The following is a 15,460-nucleotide window of genomic DNA, read 5'->3' as shown; positions in this document are numbered from 1 at the left end:
GGGCGGGTCTTCCACTCATGCTTTCCCAGCCCTTATGTATGTGTCTGACTCTCTGCAACTCCATGGACTGTAGCCTTCCAGGCTCCTCTGTCCATGGGATTTTCCAGGCAAGAATACTGGAGTGGGTTGCCATTTTCTTCTCCAGGGCATCTTCCCGATCCAGGGATCAAACCCAGGTCTCCTGCATTCCAGGCAGATTCTTTACCACTACACCATGGGAATTCCCTGGCTCCCAGCACTCAGGAGAGGAGCTAATACATAGGTTTCCACTGAGGCCTTAATGCTCAGGGTCTTACAGTTTACAAGAGGGTCCCTGAGATCAGGCCTCTACTTAACCCACAGAATCAACATCTCAAAGTGGATTTCCAGGTTAGAGAATGTGTAGGGGGTATTTTTGAGAAGTGAGCTGTGTGGAGTCTGGAATTTGGCAGGCATGCTGCCTAGAAACCAGTGCCTCTGGGTCAGGGAGCCTGCTGCAAGCCCTGACAGATTAGATAACACATGCATGGCCTTAGGACGACGAAGGGAGACAGGGACAGGGGTGAGTCAGAAACGCCAAGTACCTGAATCTGGAGGGGGCAGAACCTCCAGGGACAGCAGTTCTCCCTGGAAAAGAGCCTCAGCTGTGTCCCTACCTGGAAGGGAGGCAGAGGTACTGGTCATTCAGAGTGGACCGGGGAGTCCAAGGGCCATAGGGTGTGGTGTGGAGGATGACAAAAAAGGCAGGGCACTCAGTACCTTCCTGAGGCTCAGGGCTGTTGCTGCTGCTGCTGCTGCTTCCGCTGCTGCTGCTGCTGCTACTGCTGCTTCCGGTGCTCCCAAAGTCTAAACGGCCAGCTCCCCCATTGGTCTCCACCATCTCCTGCAGACACAGTTCCTGTGGTTGGCCCACCTCGCCCCCAGTCACTGCTCTGCCCTCAGACCCATCCGGTTCCCTCCCCAGCTCTCACATTCTGAGGGGGCTCCTGGAGCAACGAGGGGCTGAGTATGCAGTTCTTTGCGGTAACTTCTTCCTCTTTCTTCTCAGAGGATGCAGAACTGTGGGGTCGCTTTGATGGTAATTTCTGGGTCCCTGATTGAGCTGTGGAACGTTGAGAGGGAGGCAAACGTCAGAGCCTTAAGTGGGCACAGAAGGAAGGGGAAAGACAGGAGGCAGTGAAAGCACTGGCAGGACTGGGCAGGGAACCTCCTTCCCAAGGACAGGGCAGATCTCTGAGCGAGGGGCCTGGAGGGAGGCCCACCACCCTCCTGGGAGGCGCAGAACTCCATCCTTCCCCCACACTCCACCCCCAGCTGCTGATTTTAAGAGTGGTGGGGCACAGGGACACCCACCGGGGACAGTTCCTGGTGGCAGCAGTCGGTACACCTTGTAGGGCTCAGCGCCATCCCTGTGGCCGATCTCAGGAACCTCCTCAAATTCACAACTTTTGTTGAGAGCACAGCGCAAACGAGTCTTCCAGATGGCAGGGCCTTCCGAGCTCCCCTCCCTGTACTTCCCCTTGTATATCGCCCAGGCCTAGAAGACAGCAGCAGTAAAGAAGAGATCGCTGGTAATGGACCACTGACCCGCCTGGCTTCATGGATGTACAGCCTGAGCGCTCGCACAGAAGGGCTCAAGCTAGGTTTATGCTCAGTTGTTGCCACTGCGAGATCCATGCTGAGTTTTGCCTTTCCATCTTGCGTGGGGCTGGTCCTACCCTCCAATCGCCTGTTTATCTGTCACCCTACAGGGTGACAGTGCCAGCGTGTGCTCCATCCCTCCCTCCGAGAGGCCAGTTTCCAGGCTTCACCTTGAAGAAGGCGGCATCCTGGTCCTCCCGGAAGTCCTGCTTGCCTGCGTGCTTCCAGGGGATCCGGAACATGGTCTTGGCCGCATCCTCCCAGCACACTCCTGGGAACTGCCCGCTCTCCACTTGCTCCACCACCCAGTTCCGGAGCTTTCGGGTGCAGCGCGTCCTGCCTGATGCCATCCTGGGGATAAGAGCAACAGAAGTGTCAGGGGAACTGACACTTTGGGAAGAGTGAGACCCTGGCCCTTGGGGTTGGCTTCTGGCCAGGGCCCCTGGAGATCCCATTTCTATTTTGCCTCCAGACGTATCTCAAAATTCTAAGGCTGAATTGTTTCATTTCTGCCATCACTAGCAAGTACCAAAAATGCTTTCTTTTTAACATCCCAAGCTGTGACGTCTGGAGGGAAATCCTAGGCATTGGTCTTGATATTTTTCAGGAATCTACTGTTTGGAAGAGAATTCCCCTGGTGTCCTGCTCCAGGTGAGATGTCCTGTCTAGATCCCCAGTGTTTACAGTAGCTGCTTCTGAACCCTCTTCACCCACCACCCACAACTCCTTTGATGTTTCCCAAACTTCCTCTGTGCTTGTCCCAGGAGCAGGTTGGGCAGGGAGCTGGGGGCTGGGGCAGAGCTGGGGCGGAAGTGGGCAGGGCCAGAAGGCAAGAAAACAATCAGGAGATGGGGGCAATCTTCTTCCCCAAACAGCCCCATAGCTGGTCCACCTGCCCTTGGCCTGTAGGGCTTGGGACACTGGCCCCGGATCAGTCTTTCACTCAGGCCAAACTTCTAGCTCCCTAGCTCACAGGCCTTCTGCTCTCTATCCCTCAGTCTAGCAGAGGCGTCCCCAGAAGCCCCTACCACCACCTCCAGTCTGGCCGGGCTTTCCAAACCTAGGCCCAAGCTGATACCCATTTTTGGTTAATCTTACCTGAGCTGCTGTGCAGGCAGTTCCAGGTCTCAGCCGACCTCAGCTCAGCCCAGCTCAGCCCAGCTCAGCTCCCAGCTGGGCAGCTTCTGTATCTCTCCACCCCTTCCTACAGTCCCCACCCTAAGTTTCAGTTCTCCTCCAGGGAGGGCCCTTTCCCTGAAATCACGTGGTCTAAGAGTTGCAGGGCAACTGGTTACCACCAGGGGGAAGCAACATCTGAGAACCTTATGTTTAGAATCCTGCTGTCGGAAGGTGGAGGAAGGCCTCTCCTGCTTCAGGCTCCTTCCCTTTCCTCCCTTAAGATTCCCTTTGCTTGTATCTGACGTCTTTATGACACTGCTGCTTCCCCTGGGAGGCTGCAGTGTCCTGGAGTCTGGCCTGGGGCCTCTGTATAGCTCTGTACCACTTGCCCATCTATATTCCCCCCATGGTGCCTGCTTGGTACCTACTAGGTGACCCTAGATATCAGCTGAATTCAATGAAAGAAACAAAGGAGGCAGGGAAGGAAGAAGCCCAGGCCAGGTGGCTGGATGGGGAGGTTGCCCTTGGCTACCCACAGGTTTTAACAAAGCTGTGTTCACCCCATTCCCCTTTCCCTGGTGCCCCAGGATGGTTAGGTCAGGAAGGAAGAAGGACTACCAAGAAGCCTGGGCAAGGAAATGCCTCTTTATTGGTGCTGGAGTTGTTCCTGTGGGAGTCGAACCACAGGCCCCTCTTTGGGACCCTCGCCCTCAGCTACTTCCTCCTGCGGGGGATACTCTGTCCCAAGGGCACCTCTTCTATCAGCTTCTGCAGAAAGAGAGAGAAGACGATGATGCTGGAAGCCTGGGACTCAGACACAGGCTGGAAAGGGGACTCCTAGAGAGTGGGGTCAGAGGCAAGGCTGGTGGGGAGGCTTCACCTGTAATAGGCGGGCGTGGTAGGTGGGGGCGTCCTCCCCGGGCAGCGCCTGGGGGCGCACGTGCAGGTAGCGCTCGGCAGCTGTCTCCAGTTCTTCCAGTTCATACAGGGTGGCTGGGTCCAGTGAATGGGCGTTGATGAGGCTCACAAGATACTCTTTGTAGTGCGCCCTGGGGAGATGAAAGGGTAGAACATTTGTTCTGTTTGGCTGATTTTAACTGAGTGAGCTGAGCACCGTGCTGGGCACTAGCGTACTCAGAAGAACCAGATGGACGCCCCTCACCTGTTGCTCTTGTAGGCACTTGCCAACCTGTGCGTGCTGCCTGCCGTGCCCTTGCCTGGAGGGCCCCCTCCCTCCCACTTCTCACAGGACGCACTACTCCCAGAGGCCCACTTCTCTGCCCAGGCACACCCCCAGTTCTCCCCGCAACACCAAGCTCCATGCCCCGCCTGGCACTCACTGGCAGAGGCCAGCATAGCCAGCGGGAGTCTCCTTGCCACAGGCTTCGTCCCGGAACCCGTTGGGAACTTCCTTCTGCTCCATCACTCGACAGCCACCTAGGGAAAAGGGAAGGGACCCTTTGCCTGGAAGAGGCCACTGACCACAAAGGCCCAGGAGAACGTGGGAGGCGGCCTCTGGAAGAGGACTGAGGAGAGGAGTCCCTGCTCTAAGGGGGGCGGGGCGGGGGGGGGCGTTGGGAAACAGATGCCACTATGCAGACCACTTGTGATACAGAAGCAGGGATCTGCTGTCCTTGCGTTTAGCTAAGCTCTTACAAGGTTAGCTTATTCTGTGAAAGTCTCACTCTATGTAGATGGTGAGAAGTGGGATACATTAGAATCACATGTAACATCTTTTCTGTTGTCCTCACAGAACCTAAAACAGTGCAACTAGTAAGTCTCATTAAATAGGCATTGAGTTAATTAATGAATCACTATCCTTTGGGAATGGGAGAATAAAATTAGCATCAAGGTACCAGGTGCTTGAATGTGGCCTTACATAAAACAGCTGGGCTGTACGTTGGACATGAGCCCGCTTCACAGAAGAAGAAGCAAGCCTGGGGAGGCTGACTCACCAGAGGACACAGCAAGCAGGCACAGGACGGGCTCTGCATCCTGGTTCAACCCCACACCCAAGCCCCCCTTCATCCATCACACTGCGGGAGCCAGCCCCTCCTCCCAGGCCTGTCCCGACACTCACCTCCGGGCACTGCCCGGGCCCCCACTGGGGGTTCTGTGTTGAACATGACATTATTGTCCTGAGGACAGAAGGATGGGAGTTAGTTTCCCTGGATGTCAACCTGCTGATTTCTCCACGTCTGACCTTTCCCTTCCTGCCACCCTACACCCTGCCTCCTCTCCTGGGCAGCTGGCAAACCAGCCAAGTTGGCCACCCGACCTGAAGTAGCTTTTGCAGCCGGACAGCAGACCAGTCCCGCAGGTAGAAGAGGCAGTCTCGGGGGTGGTGGCCGTGCAGGGACTTCTTCACCCTGCAGTTAGGGTCTGGACATTTCTGGTGGAAACCCAGATAGGAGAGGGGCAGTTGGAAACTGTTGGGGTCCTGGCCTCTCAGGAACCCCTGCATGAGGGGTATAGGGGTGGGGGAGATGGAGACATTGGAGGGTCTGGAGCAAGCAGAAGCGGGGAGGGGACAGAGAGAGGTCCTTGACCTCACCCGCCCTGGTCTCCTCTTCCCCTGGGCTGCTCCTCCACTGCCTCCGCCCCTCCTCATGGGAGCCCCACCCTGCTACCCCTTCCATCCCAGTCCTGGGGGCTCACATTCTTGGCGTAAAAGGCACTGTAGCAGCCACTGCAGAACTGGTGGCGGCACTGGGTGCAGTGAAAGTGCATGCAGCCTCCCCGGGCCAGTGCGTACGAGAACTTGCACTTGGGGCAGTCTGCAAGGGTCAGCAGGTCAGGGTCGGGGCTGCTCCTCAGGCCCCAGGAAGAGTGTCATTCTACGCAATGAGAGATTACTGGGCACCTTACCTATGCCATTTTCCTGAAGGTACATCGCCAAGCCCTGGGCTTGGTATTCTGGGTCATTGGTGCGTTTCCAGTTCTGGAAATCTTCACAGCTCCGGCCTCGGTGCTGCTCCTCCCACTGCCAGAAGGAAGCAAGCTTCCCATGAAAGGTCCATGCCAGGCCCTTCTTGCTGGCCACCCCACTCAGATCCAGAGGGCCCTGACTCAGTGTACAGCTCTGCCATCCACCCTGTGCTCCAACACCAAACTGCAGGGCCAGCCTTGGTTCTCTCATCTCTTTACACCTGACACATTCACCAGCAAGTCTCATTTCTGTCACTCCAGCCCAGCTCCCCTTTTCTTTATCCCTACTCTGACCACCTTTACTCCAGGCCAGGTCAGGTCTCGCCTTGATTGCTTGCCTTGATGACCAGTCTCTCTGCCTCCACTCCTGCTCCGCTGTGGTTCAGCCTCCACCCGGCAGCCAATGTGCCTCTGAATGCACACATCAGGCAGCTTCAACTGCACTGGGAGTGTTCTAGCTTGGAAGTTTGGAGGTAGGGTGGCAGGTGTTCACTTTATTATTGTGTTTCATAAGACAGACGCAAATTTTTGGTATCAAATATTTAACCTTTTTTATGAAGAATAAACAGCCAATTTTATTGGGCTCACTCAGACTAGGAATCCATTCAAATATTCAACATTTTAAAGGTACATGAGAGCGCACAACCCCTTGTTCAGTCTTAGAATGAAAGGACCTGAGACTTCCCTGGTGGTCCGGTGCTTAAGACTCCACACTTCTACTGCAGAGGGTGCAAGTTCGATCCCTAACTGGGGAACTAAGATCTTACATGACCCATGGCACAGCCAAAACAGAGAATGAAAGGCCAATGCCCTCCTCACTCGGCCTCATCATGACCTCTCCTGACCTGGCAGCCAGCTCCTCTCGGACCACCTGGCACTCTCGCCCTTGCTCTTGAGGCTCCAGACATACAACACTTTTTTGGATTTTGGCCTTTCTGTGTTTTGTTCTTTCTCTCTCGAATACTTTTTGCATAGTTGACTTTTAAATTTTCAGGCCTGAGCTTAAATTAAGCCATTTCATTTATTTCTAAATATTGATTTACTTTTGGCTTTGATGGGTCTTAGTTGTGGCAAGCCACTGGGGCTCTAATTGTGGCGCATAGGCTCAGATGCCTCAAAGCATGTGGGATCTTAGTCCCCCGACCAGAGACTGAACCCCTGATTGCAGGGCGGATTCTTAACCACTGGACCACCAGGGAAGTTCCTAAATCAAGCCATTTTAGAGAAGACTTATCTAACCTCCCAATCCCATGTACCAGGTAGGTCCACCCTGTTATTCCTGACCTCAGACTCCTATTTGTTTTCTTCATAGAACACATGGTGATGTATATACTTCTGTTCTCACTCCCTTCCTCAACCTTGCCCCCTCCCTCCCTTGCTAGTCTGTAAGCTCTTTGAGACCAGAGAGCTTGTCTGTTCTGTTCTGTAGCAAACCCCGAGCCTAACACAGCACCTGCAGTGGCTCAGCAGGTATTCCAAAAGGTTAGACGTGCCTCACCTGGCGCTTACAGCGCACACAGAAGGTCTGTTGACACTGGGGACATGTTGCTTCCAGCTGCTCACGCTCGTATATGAAGCCAAAGGAACACTGTGGGTGCAAGAGCATAAAGCTATCTAAGGCCTGACCGCGTGCTACTCCCCACCCCTCCTTCCGGTCAGCAACTCTGGGCAGCCCACTGACCTGGGCACACCACAAGAACTTGGGGTCCCGCATGAGCACGCCCTCCGTCAGCTTCTTGTGGAACAGTGCATAGGCATCTGGCTCTAGGCTCTCTCGAAGCTGGGGACAGGATGCCAAAGTGGCGGGTGGGCAAGGCTCCTGTTCAAAGCCCAGGGCACCCCGAGTCCGAGGGACTGCCCTACCTGGATGTCGAGGGTGGAGAAGTAGCCGAGCAGCTGGGTGTCATCGGTGAGGTCGGGGCGGCCACATCCAGGGCACGCCATATCTGTAATGTGCTTCTCCTTCAAGGCAATGGTGAAGTGCTGGCGGAAGCAGTCGGGGCAGATGGTGCACTCACAGGAGGTCAGGGACTGCATCTGGTGGAGGGGAGAGGATGGGAGGGGAGGGGTCAGAAGCTACAGCTGCCAGCTGGTGGGAGGGGCAGTGGCCTGGTGTCTGCTACAACTGGTCAGGCAACCTAAATGTCTGAAGACCTTCAGATGGAAAAAAAGCAGACAATGGTGAGACCTAATGTGAATGGAAGAAGACACTCTAAAGGCATCCTCAGTCAATTAAAAGCAAACACATGATAACTGAATCACTCTTCTGTGCTGTACACCTGAAACTAGCACAACATTGTAAAACAACTACACTCCAATAGAAAATAAAATTAAAAAAAAACCAAACATTAATTAAAAAGGAAAAAAGGGAGGGGGGGTATTCCCTGGTGGTCCAGTGGTTAGGATTCCATATTTCCACTGCTGAGCACCTGGGTTCAATTCCTGGTTGGGGAACTGAGATCCTATAAGCCATGTGGCATGGCCACAAAAAGCAAACATACAAACATCCTTGAAATGATAAAACTATAGCAATGGAGAACAGACTGCTGCTGCTGCTGCTGCTAAGTCGCTTTAGTCATGTCTGACTCTGTGCGACCCCACAGACGGCAGCCCACCAGGCTCCCTCATTCCTGGGATTCTCCAGGCAAGAACACTGGAGTGGGTTGCCATTTCCTTCTCCAATGTATGAAAGTGAAAAGTGAAAGGGAAGTCGCTCAGTTGTGTCCAACTCTTAGCGACCCCATGGACTGCAGCCCACCAGGCTCCTCCATCCATGGGATTTTCCAGGCAAGAATACTGGAGTGGGGTGCCATTGCCTTCTCCGGGAGAACAGACTAGTGGTTGCTGTATGACAGGAGGAGGGGAAGAAGGTTACAACTATAAAGCTGTAGCACAAGGGGGTTCTTTTGTGATATCTTGATTGTAGTGGTGGTTACATGAATTTACATGTGAGATAAAATTGCACACAAGTACACACATAAACCAGAAGAAATGTCAACAACCTCAGATATGCAGATGATACCTCTTTAATGGCAGAAAGTGAAGAGGAACTAGAGAGCCTTTTCATGAGTGAAAGAGGGGAGTGAAAAAGCCAGCTTAAAACGCAATATTAAAAAAACTAAGATCATGGCATTCGGTCGCATCACTTCATGGCAAATAGAAGGGGAAAAGGTGGAAGCAGTAACAGATTTCCTCTTCTTGGGTTCGAAAATCAGTGTGGATGGTGACCACAGCCATGAAATTAGAAGATGATTGCTTCTCTGTCTATGAAAAACCTAAACAGTGTATTAAAAAGTGAAGACATCACTTTGCCAACGAAGGTCTGTATAGTCAAAGCTATAGTCTTTCCAGTAGTCGTGTACAGATATGAGCTGGACCATAAAGAAGGCTGAGCACCAAAGAATTGATGTTTTCAAACTGTGGTGCTAGAGAAGACTCTTGAGGGTGGGTCCCTTGGACAGCAAGGAGATCAAAGCAGTCAATCTTAAAGGAAATCAATCCTGAATACTCAATGGAAGGACTGATGCTAAAGCTGAAGCTCCAATACTTTGGCCACCTGATGTGAACAGCAGATTCATTGGAAAAGACCTTGATGCTGGGAAAGATTGAAGGCAGAAGGAGAAGAGGATGACAGAGGATGAGATGGTTGGATAGCGTCACTGATTCAATGGACATGAACTTGGGCGAACTCTGGGAGATGGGTGAGGGACGGGGAGGCATGGTGTGCCGTAGCCCAGGGGGTTGCAAAGAGTTGGACACAACTTGGTGACTGAATAACAAACATCCACGTCCACGAACAAAATGAACAAGGTCTGCAGTCTAGCTAACGTTGTACCAATATTTATTTCTTGGTCCTGACACTACACTACAATTGTATAAGATATTACCATTGGGAGGTGGGTAGAGCACACACGACTGTACTATTTTTACAACTTTCTGTGAGCCTACAATTATTTTAAAATAAAAAGTAAAAACAAACAAAAACACAGAGCCAGCCTAACTAACCTGGGCTGTATTTGGCCAAAGAACTGCCACTTCTGACCTAGAGTTAAGTTAGAAGGGGCTCAGGAGATAAGAGGGGCCTATCCCTACCAAACGGGTATTTGATCAGGACATTAAAGAATTACTGGTAATTTTTGTTGGCGTGACAGTGGCATTTGTGCTTGTATTTTCAAAGAGTTTTATCTTTTAGAGATAGATATGAAAATATTACAGGTGAACTATCTGATGTCTGAGATTTGCTTCAAAATAATCCTGTGTAGATAAGTAAAGATTGGCCATACATTAATAATGGTTGAAGCGTGATGATGAATACATAGTGGAGGGAGGGAGGCTGAATTTCTTATACAATTTTCTCTACTATTGCATACTTGAAATTTCCCATAATAGAACATTAAAAAGAAAAAGAGAGAGAGGTGGCCTATTCCTGCTCTCCCCTTCCCAGAAGCCTTCAGGGGCACATGGGCAACTGCAGAGCAAAAGACAACATGAGAGACAGGACCCGGGGTAGAGGGGAGGCCCAAAGGGAACAGAGCGATTCTAAGGCTGGAGGCAGTGGAGACTCACCCGGTTGCGGGGCAGGGCCCAGCTGCACACGGCACACTCCTGGGCAAGCAAGCGGCGCAGGAAGGCCCGGTCCTGGCTCTGCCTCACAGCCTCCACCACGTCCCCCAACTCATAGTTCCTAGGTGTTTCCTGCAGCAGCGCCAGCGCCAGCTCTGCCCGGCCCCAGCTGGGGAGTGAGTGGACTGCCAAAAGCCGTCTGACCAGGCTCTGCAAGGCGATTCAGGCGGAAAGGGAAGAAGTGGCTGTCAGATCCCAGGGAGCCTACCCTTCAGCCTGCCCTCAGCCCTACTAAGTGGGCTCTTCACCTCCTTCCAGCACCTGCTTATCTGGCCCATCCCAGGAAGGGGTGGGCTCAGGGCCACTGTCCCAGAGGCGCTGATGGAAGGGCTCCAGGCGCTGGCGCTGTAGCTCAGTCAGGGCTCGTGCCACATCACCCCCATGTTGGAATAAGGCTTGAAGAGACCCTTCCTCAGGCTCGAAGCCCAGGGACCGGAGCTCCTGCACCTGTGAGTTGGGAGGGGCGAGAAGCAGTGAATCAGAGCGTGAGAGGCTCTTAGATCCACAGCCCTCAACCCTGCCTCACCTCCAGTATGGCTGCTATACCTTCCTCCGCCGGGTCCGCACACACTCTTCCACAGCTTCATCCAGGTTGCCATGACGATCCAGCCAGGCCTTCCGGGCCTCCTGACAGGAAAAGGCGCCCAGCCCCGGGTCCTGCTGTCCAGCCAGCTCAGCCACCATCTCCAGCACGTACGGCAGCTCTGAGCGCAGCCACTGCAGGGGCACTTCGGTGCCCGAGTACTGTAGAGCCGAGAAGACCTCCTCTGGACAGGCGCCTCCAGCTTCCCCTTCCTAAGAAACAGCCCCGCTCAGATAGAGAGCCCATCAGGAAGGGCACACTCCATCCCCCCCTTGAAGAAGTGAAGTTGCTCAGTCATGTCCTACTCTTTGTGACCCCATGGACTGTAGCCTACCAGGCTCCTTGGTCCATGGGATTTTCCAGGCAAGAGTACTGGAGTGGGTTGCCATTGCCTTCTCCAGGGGATCTTCCCAACCTAGGGATCGAACCCGGATCTCCCGCATTGTAGACAGACGCTTTACCGTCTGAACCACCAGGGAAGCCCATCCCCCCCTTAGCCTGAACCAAAATGCTGACAGTGCTTGAGACCATGGATCATGTGAGCAGTGCACAGTCTGATACCTGCCGTGGGGGAAGGGTTCAGGCAGCTGCTGCTGACAATGACAGGTTTTGAGAACGCCCATCAATCAACTGCAGCCTTTCCCTTCCCCGACAAGCTCATCCCAGGCCCACGTCCTCACCCGGATCTTGAGCACCAGCTGGAGTCCTTCTTCCCTCATCTTGTCTTGGCGCTGCTTCTCAAGGTCCCCACAGGAACTAGTCACGGGGGCACGGAGGGGTCGTGGAGGCCCTGGTTCAGGGTGTCGCTCTTCCAAAGAGCTGGCATGGGGCTGGGGGGTCTGCTGTACTGGGACGGGGCTGCTGGTCCGGTTGCACATAGCACATACCCAGCCAGGGCCCGAGTTGCAGAAGGTACAGTGAATACAGTACCACGCTGGAGTCTGGACAGGGGAAAGCACAGTATCCCCCTGCTGGAAAGGCAGAAAGAATTATCCTATCAAAGGGTGGCTAAGGCTCAAAATGGAAATATAGGAAGCTTGGGGGAAGATACCGGGGAACTAAGGGAAAACAGAGGATGAAGAAGTAGAGAATGGCCTGTGGTAACAGATGTAAATAAAGAGATGAGAAGGCCAGGAACAAGATACCTGAAGGGGCTTCAGGCAAATGCCGGAATCCTGAGAATCCACCACCAAGCTGGGAGGCTGAGCCAGCCGAGGTCGCTCACATATGGCACACAGCACGGCCGCAGCCTCGTTCTCAAAGGTGCAGCTCTGGCAGGCCCAGTGACCCCGAGAAAGCTCAGGTTCTAGGCCCCCAGTTCCTTGGGGACCCTCGATTCCCGGACCCAAACCCTTACAGCCTCGGGGCCGATCACAGGCCACACAAAGTACTGCCCAAGGTTCATTTAATAGGGCACAGGCAGAACAGGGCCAGAGCAGACGGGCACTTGCAGGATCGGGGGGAGAAAAAGAGCTGTCTCCCAGGGTTGGCCCGGAGGCTGGCTGAGGCCGTGGTGGAGCTGAGGCAGGTAGGCTGTAATGGATAAATAGACATGGCCTGCTGAGGGGGTTGCCTAGGCCTCTTATCCATGGGCCCCCCTCATACCCTGCAGGACAGCACATGGCTCTGGCCTTTGCACATGTTATCCTCTCTGCCTGGAACATTCGCACAATCATAGCCTATTCATCAGTGAAATGACAGCTTAAAGTTCAGGTCTGGCTGGTAAATATCTCAGCCTCACCCCTATTAGACACTTAAAATACTGCCAACTGATTGAGCTGATCCTTCTGACGAGGGTGCATCCTCCCACTACCTATTCGCACACCATGACAATCTATTTTGCTATGACTGGTATGTATATCTTGCTTGGTATGTATGTCTATGATCTCCTGAAGGGCAGGAGCCAGCTGCTTGGCATCTATGAAACAGTCTTTAGCACAAAATCCAGCACACAGTAGATTCAAGGAATATTAAGTTCTCTCAATTTTGCTCCCACTCAGAAAAGAAGATCTCTCTCGCACCTGGGGTGGACGGCCTGAGGGGCTCCATGCAGGGTCTGGCGATGGTGATGTGCACGTTCTGGGTGTCCGTGGAAGAGGCGATCACAAGTTAGACACAAGGCCTGTTTACAGGCTGAGCAGTGGAGCGTGCCTGGGGCAGAACCACAGAGGAAGCAGGGAGCAGGAGTGGAGCCTGGAGAATGGGAGACAAAGAACAGAGTATCTTTCTAAAAAAGACCAGGTTACATTTGAATCAGCTGTGGAGGGAAACAAATCACAGACTACTTTTCAACACATCTTTCTACCCAAAGAAACAATCTTAATCTCTTTTTTAAAAGAAAGGGAGATAATCAAGAAGAAAGAGGAAATTTCTATCAACATGATCTACTAGCACTCCTTCCCCCTAATACATAACACTAATACCTGCAGCAGAGGGTGTGGTGAGGGGGCTGGGAGCAATCTCTCTCAGTAAGGGGGCAAACTCTGAGAGCTGCAGTAGCTGTGGAAAAAGGACAGGGAATGAGTAAGGGCTTGGGGACACAGGCCCACAACAGGTTTCCTTTGTTCATCAGGCCCCAAAGCCCCATTCCTGCCTTCCTTACATCATCTTCAACCTTGTCTTTCAGCAGCTGCTCCAGTGCTTGCGGTTTTGGATGAGCATTCTGCAAACAAGATGAGAAGAGTTCCCACCTATAGCCTTAGAACAAGACCCTCCCTCAAAGCCCTGGTCTCCCAACATTCAGAGTGAAAAGAACAGAGAGATCCCAAGTTACCGTGGGGACTATGCCTGTGATTCAGCAGTATGAGAGTCCCCAGACTGGCTTTGTTGTTAGGCTAGTCTCCCCAGCTCTGGTGCTTAAGTCCTCAGGACCAGAGATACCTTACCTGTAACAACAGATTGAGCTCTGTCCGAAGCAGCAGTACTTCCAGTGTGACTGTAGCAACTTGCCGCTGATCCGGCTCCTCCTGCCTTTCAGGAAAGCTCAACCCATCTGGCTGCTCCTCTGTGTAGCCATACAATCGCAGAACATCCCGGCCCCCCTACCACACAGGCAAACCAGTTACCGCCCAGCAGGCCCCCTTCCCAATAGGGCTGGGACTTCTAGCCAACTCCCAGCCAAGGCTAAGTCCCATTAGTCCTACTCCCATTAGGGGCTCAGGGGCTTCACCTGCACAGCATCCACCGTAGAACGAAAGACAGGGTTATTAAACTTGACCCCGCGCCAGTACCGAGGCCTCTGAGGGCTTAGGAGGTTGCGGCCATATTTCTCCAGGATATTCAGGGCCGTGGAGAGAGTGTTGAGGTAGTTTCGGGGCTGGGAGCAGTCAGAGAGCAGAGAGCTGTGAGCCCCGGCCCAGCCTCAGGTCCTCTGTCCTCCTCCCGAGCCTGGGCGGGCCTCACCTCCCCATGAGCGTTGCAGCGGACCAGGCGTGCAGCATCCAGCTGCAGGTAACGGGCTTCTGGCGGCAGAGAGGTGCCCAGTAGCGGCCAGAGCTGCTCCTGCGTAAAGGCCTGCCCGGAATCCCTCCTCAGGGCGCTCGCCAGCTCCTCGCGGGCCTCCAGGAAGGCCCGCTTCTCCTCCTCCCCCGGCATCCTGAGACAGGAGTCAGCCCCGGCCCGCTGCCAAACTGGACCGGGCGCAGGCTGTGCACGGCCCGAGCACCGCCCGGAGCGTCTGGGGTCTGGCTTCCCGGCCCGACCCTGGTCGGTGCGGACGCCCCGGGTCACTCAGGCCACGGTCACTCTTCGGCCCCGGGCCCCATGCCAGGGTTAGCGGGAACAGGAAGTACTAGGAAAGAGGGCGGGATTGAGACCCAAATTCAGGGGAACGGGAGGGGTTTAAACTTCAGATGGGGTGGGGCCAGGAAGTCAGGGGGCGTGACCATGAAGACCCAGCCAATTATAATGGTAAATAGTCCCTGGCTCCTCCCCCAGAGCGCCTAGGCAATAAACCTCGTTCTAGGTCGCTTCCCCTCTTTGGTCCAGGCTGGTTCCACCCTTCTCCGGGTAGCTCCCGGTGCGGGGTTACTTTATTCCCCTCAAAGTCCTCCTCTCTATCCGCACCCCACTGAGGAAATCCCACTCAGCTGGGGACTCAACTCTGGCCAGCCTGAGCCCGTCAAGCCCCTCTGTCAGTCTTGAAGATACAGCGCCCTTCAGGAGGAAGCCCCCTCTCCTTCTTCCATATCCTCTATCCTGTCTCCCTCCTACTACTTCTCCCACTCACTCTGATCCCTCTCTGACCCTTGCCCGCAGTCGAGCCTTCCTGGGGGAGCCACACCACTGAGCACCCCCTTTCCCACTCTCCCACCCTTCTCATCCCTACACCAGCCCTGACTATTCTTGGGCGGTCCTTTCCCTTCCCTCTAAGCCTCTCCCCTTCGAGAGACAGCCCCTGTTCAATCTCCGCCTGTTCCACTTGTCCTAGCCCCTCCCCCGGGCAGCCCCTGGGCTTGTGACCAGTCGGCACCGCCTCTCCTACTCGCACAGGCTGAGAATGGCAGAGGGGCTCCCTACGGTTTGCTGCCTTCCAGGGGGAGGGGGAAAAGAAGGAAAGGGGCGGGGCTGAGGGGGGCGGGCCTGGAC

The 15,460-nt window shown here is 54.0% G+C and overlaps 3 protein-coding genes across 4 annotated transcripts in view; 1 reads left to right on the top strand and 2 right to left on the bottom strand.

Annotated features, from left to right (window-relative positions):
* The window catches only part of IRF9 (interferon regulatory factor 9), a 5,494-nt gene extending 2,221 nt beyond the window's left edge, over positions 1 to 3,273 (bottom strand). The window contains exons 1-6 of one of the 2 annotated variants that reach the window (XM_010831332.1): positions 2,719 to 3,273; positions 1,791 to 1,971; positions 1,333 to 1,516; positions 951 to 1,081; positions 739 to 862; positions 564 to 635 (exon numbers count right to left, since the gene is read on the bottom strand). In XM_010831332.1, the coding sequence (XP_010829634.1) occupies positions 564 to 635; positions 739 to 862; positions 951 to 1,081; positions 1,333 to 1,516; positions 1,791 to 1,970 (691 nt within the window). In that variant the 5' untranslated portion in view covers position 1,971; positions 2,719 to 3,273. Of the gene's footprint in view, positions 1 to 563; positions 636 to 738; positions 863 to 950; positions 1,082 to 1,332; positions 1,517 to 1,790; positions 1,996 to 2,718 lie in introns of those variants that run through there. The other variant, XM_010831331.1, reaches the window with a different exon arrangement.
* Positions 3,274 to 3,364: 91 nt separating this feature from the next.
* On the bottom strand, positions 3,365 to 14,690 carry RNF31 (ring finger protein 31). The gene is made up of 21 exons (XM_010831330.1): positions 14,276 to 14,690; positions 14,043 to 14,189; positions 13,759 to 13,914; positions 13,476 to 13,535; positions 13,297 to 13,372; positions 12,895 to 13,066; positions 12,019 to 12,406; positions 11,554 to 11,844; positions 10,837 to 11,085; positions 10,552 to 10,737; positions 10,234 to 10,440; positions 7,531 to 7,704; positions 7,349 to 7,447; positions 7,166 to 7,255; positions 5,608 to 5,722; positions 5,398 to 5,516; positions 5,018 to 5,131; positions 4,820 to 4,877; positions 4,080 to 4,176; positions 3,620 to 3,788; positions 3,365 to 3,507 (listed from the first exon to the last, which is right to left on the bottom strand). The coding sequence occupies exons 1-21, from the start codon at positions 14,465 to 14,467 to the stop codon at positions 3,454 to 3,456; spliced, it is 3,213 nt and encodes a 1,070-aa protein (XP_010829632.1). The 5' UTR covers positions 14,468 to 14,690; the 3' UTR covers positions 3,365 to 3,453.
* Positions 14,636 to 15,460, top strand: part of PSME2 (proteasome (prosome, macropain) activator subunit 2 (PA28 beta)) — a 4,433-nt gene continuing 3,608 nt past the window's right edge. Inside the window, exon 1 of the mRNA XM_010831416.1 lies at positions 14,636 to 14,660. Coding sequence (XP_010829718.1) covers positions 14,636 to 14,660 — 25 coding nt within the window. The remainder of the gene's footprint in view (positions 14,661 to 15,460) is intronic.

The sequence above is a fragment of the Bison bison genome, unplaced genomic scaffold (genome assembly GCF_000754665.1).
Source record: "Bison bison bison isolate TAMUID 2011002044 unplaced genomic scaffold, Bison_UMD1.0 scf7180017864526, whole genome shotgun sequence".
Taxonomy (NCBI): Eukaryota; Metazoa; Chordata; class Mammalia; order Artiodactyla; family Bovidae; genus Bison; species Bison bison.
The sequence above is the reverse complement of the archived record's forward strand: the minus strand, read 5'-3'. Positions and strand labels throughout refer to the sequence as shown.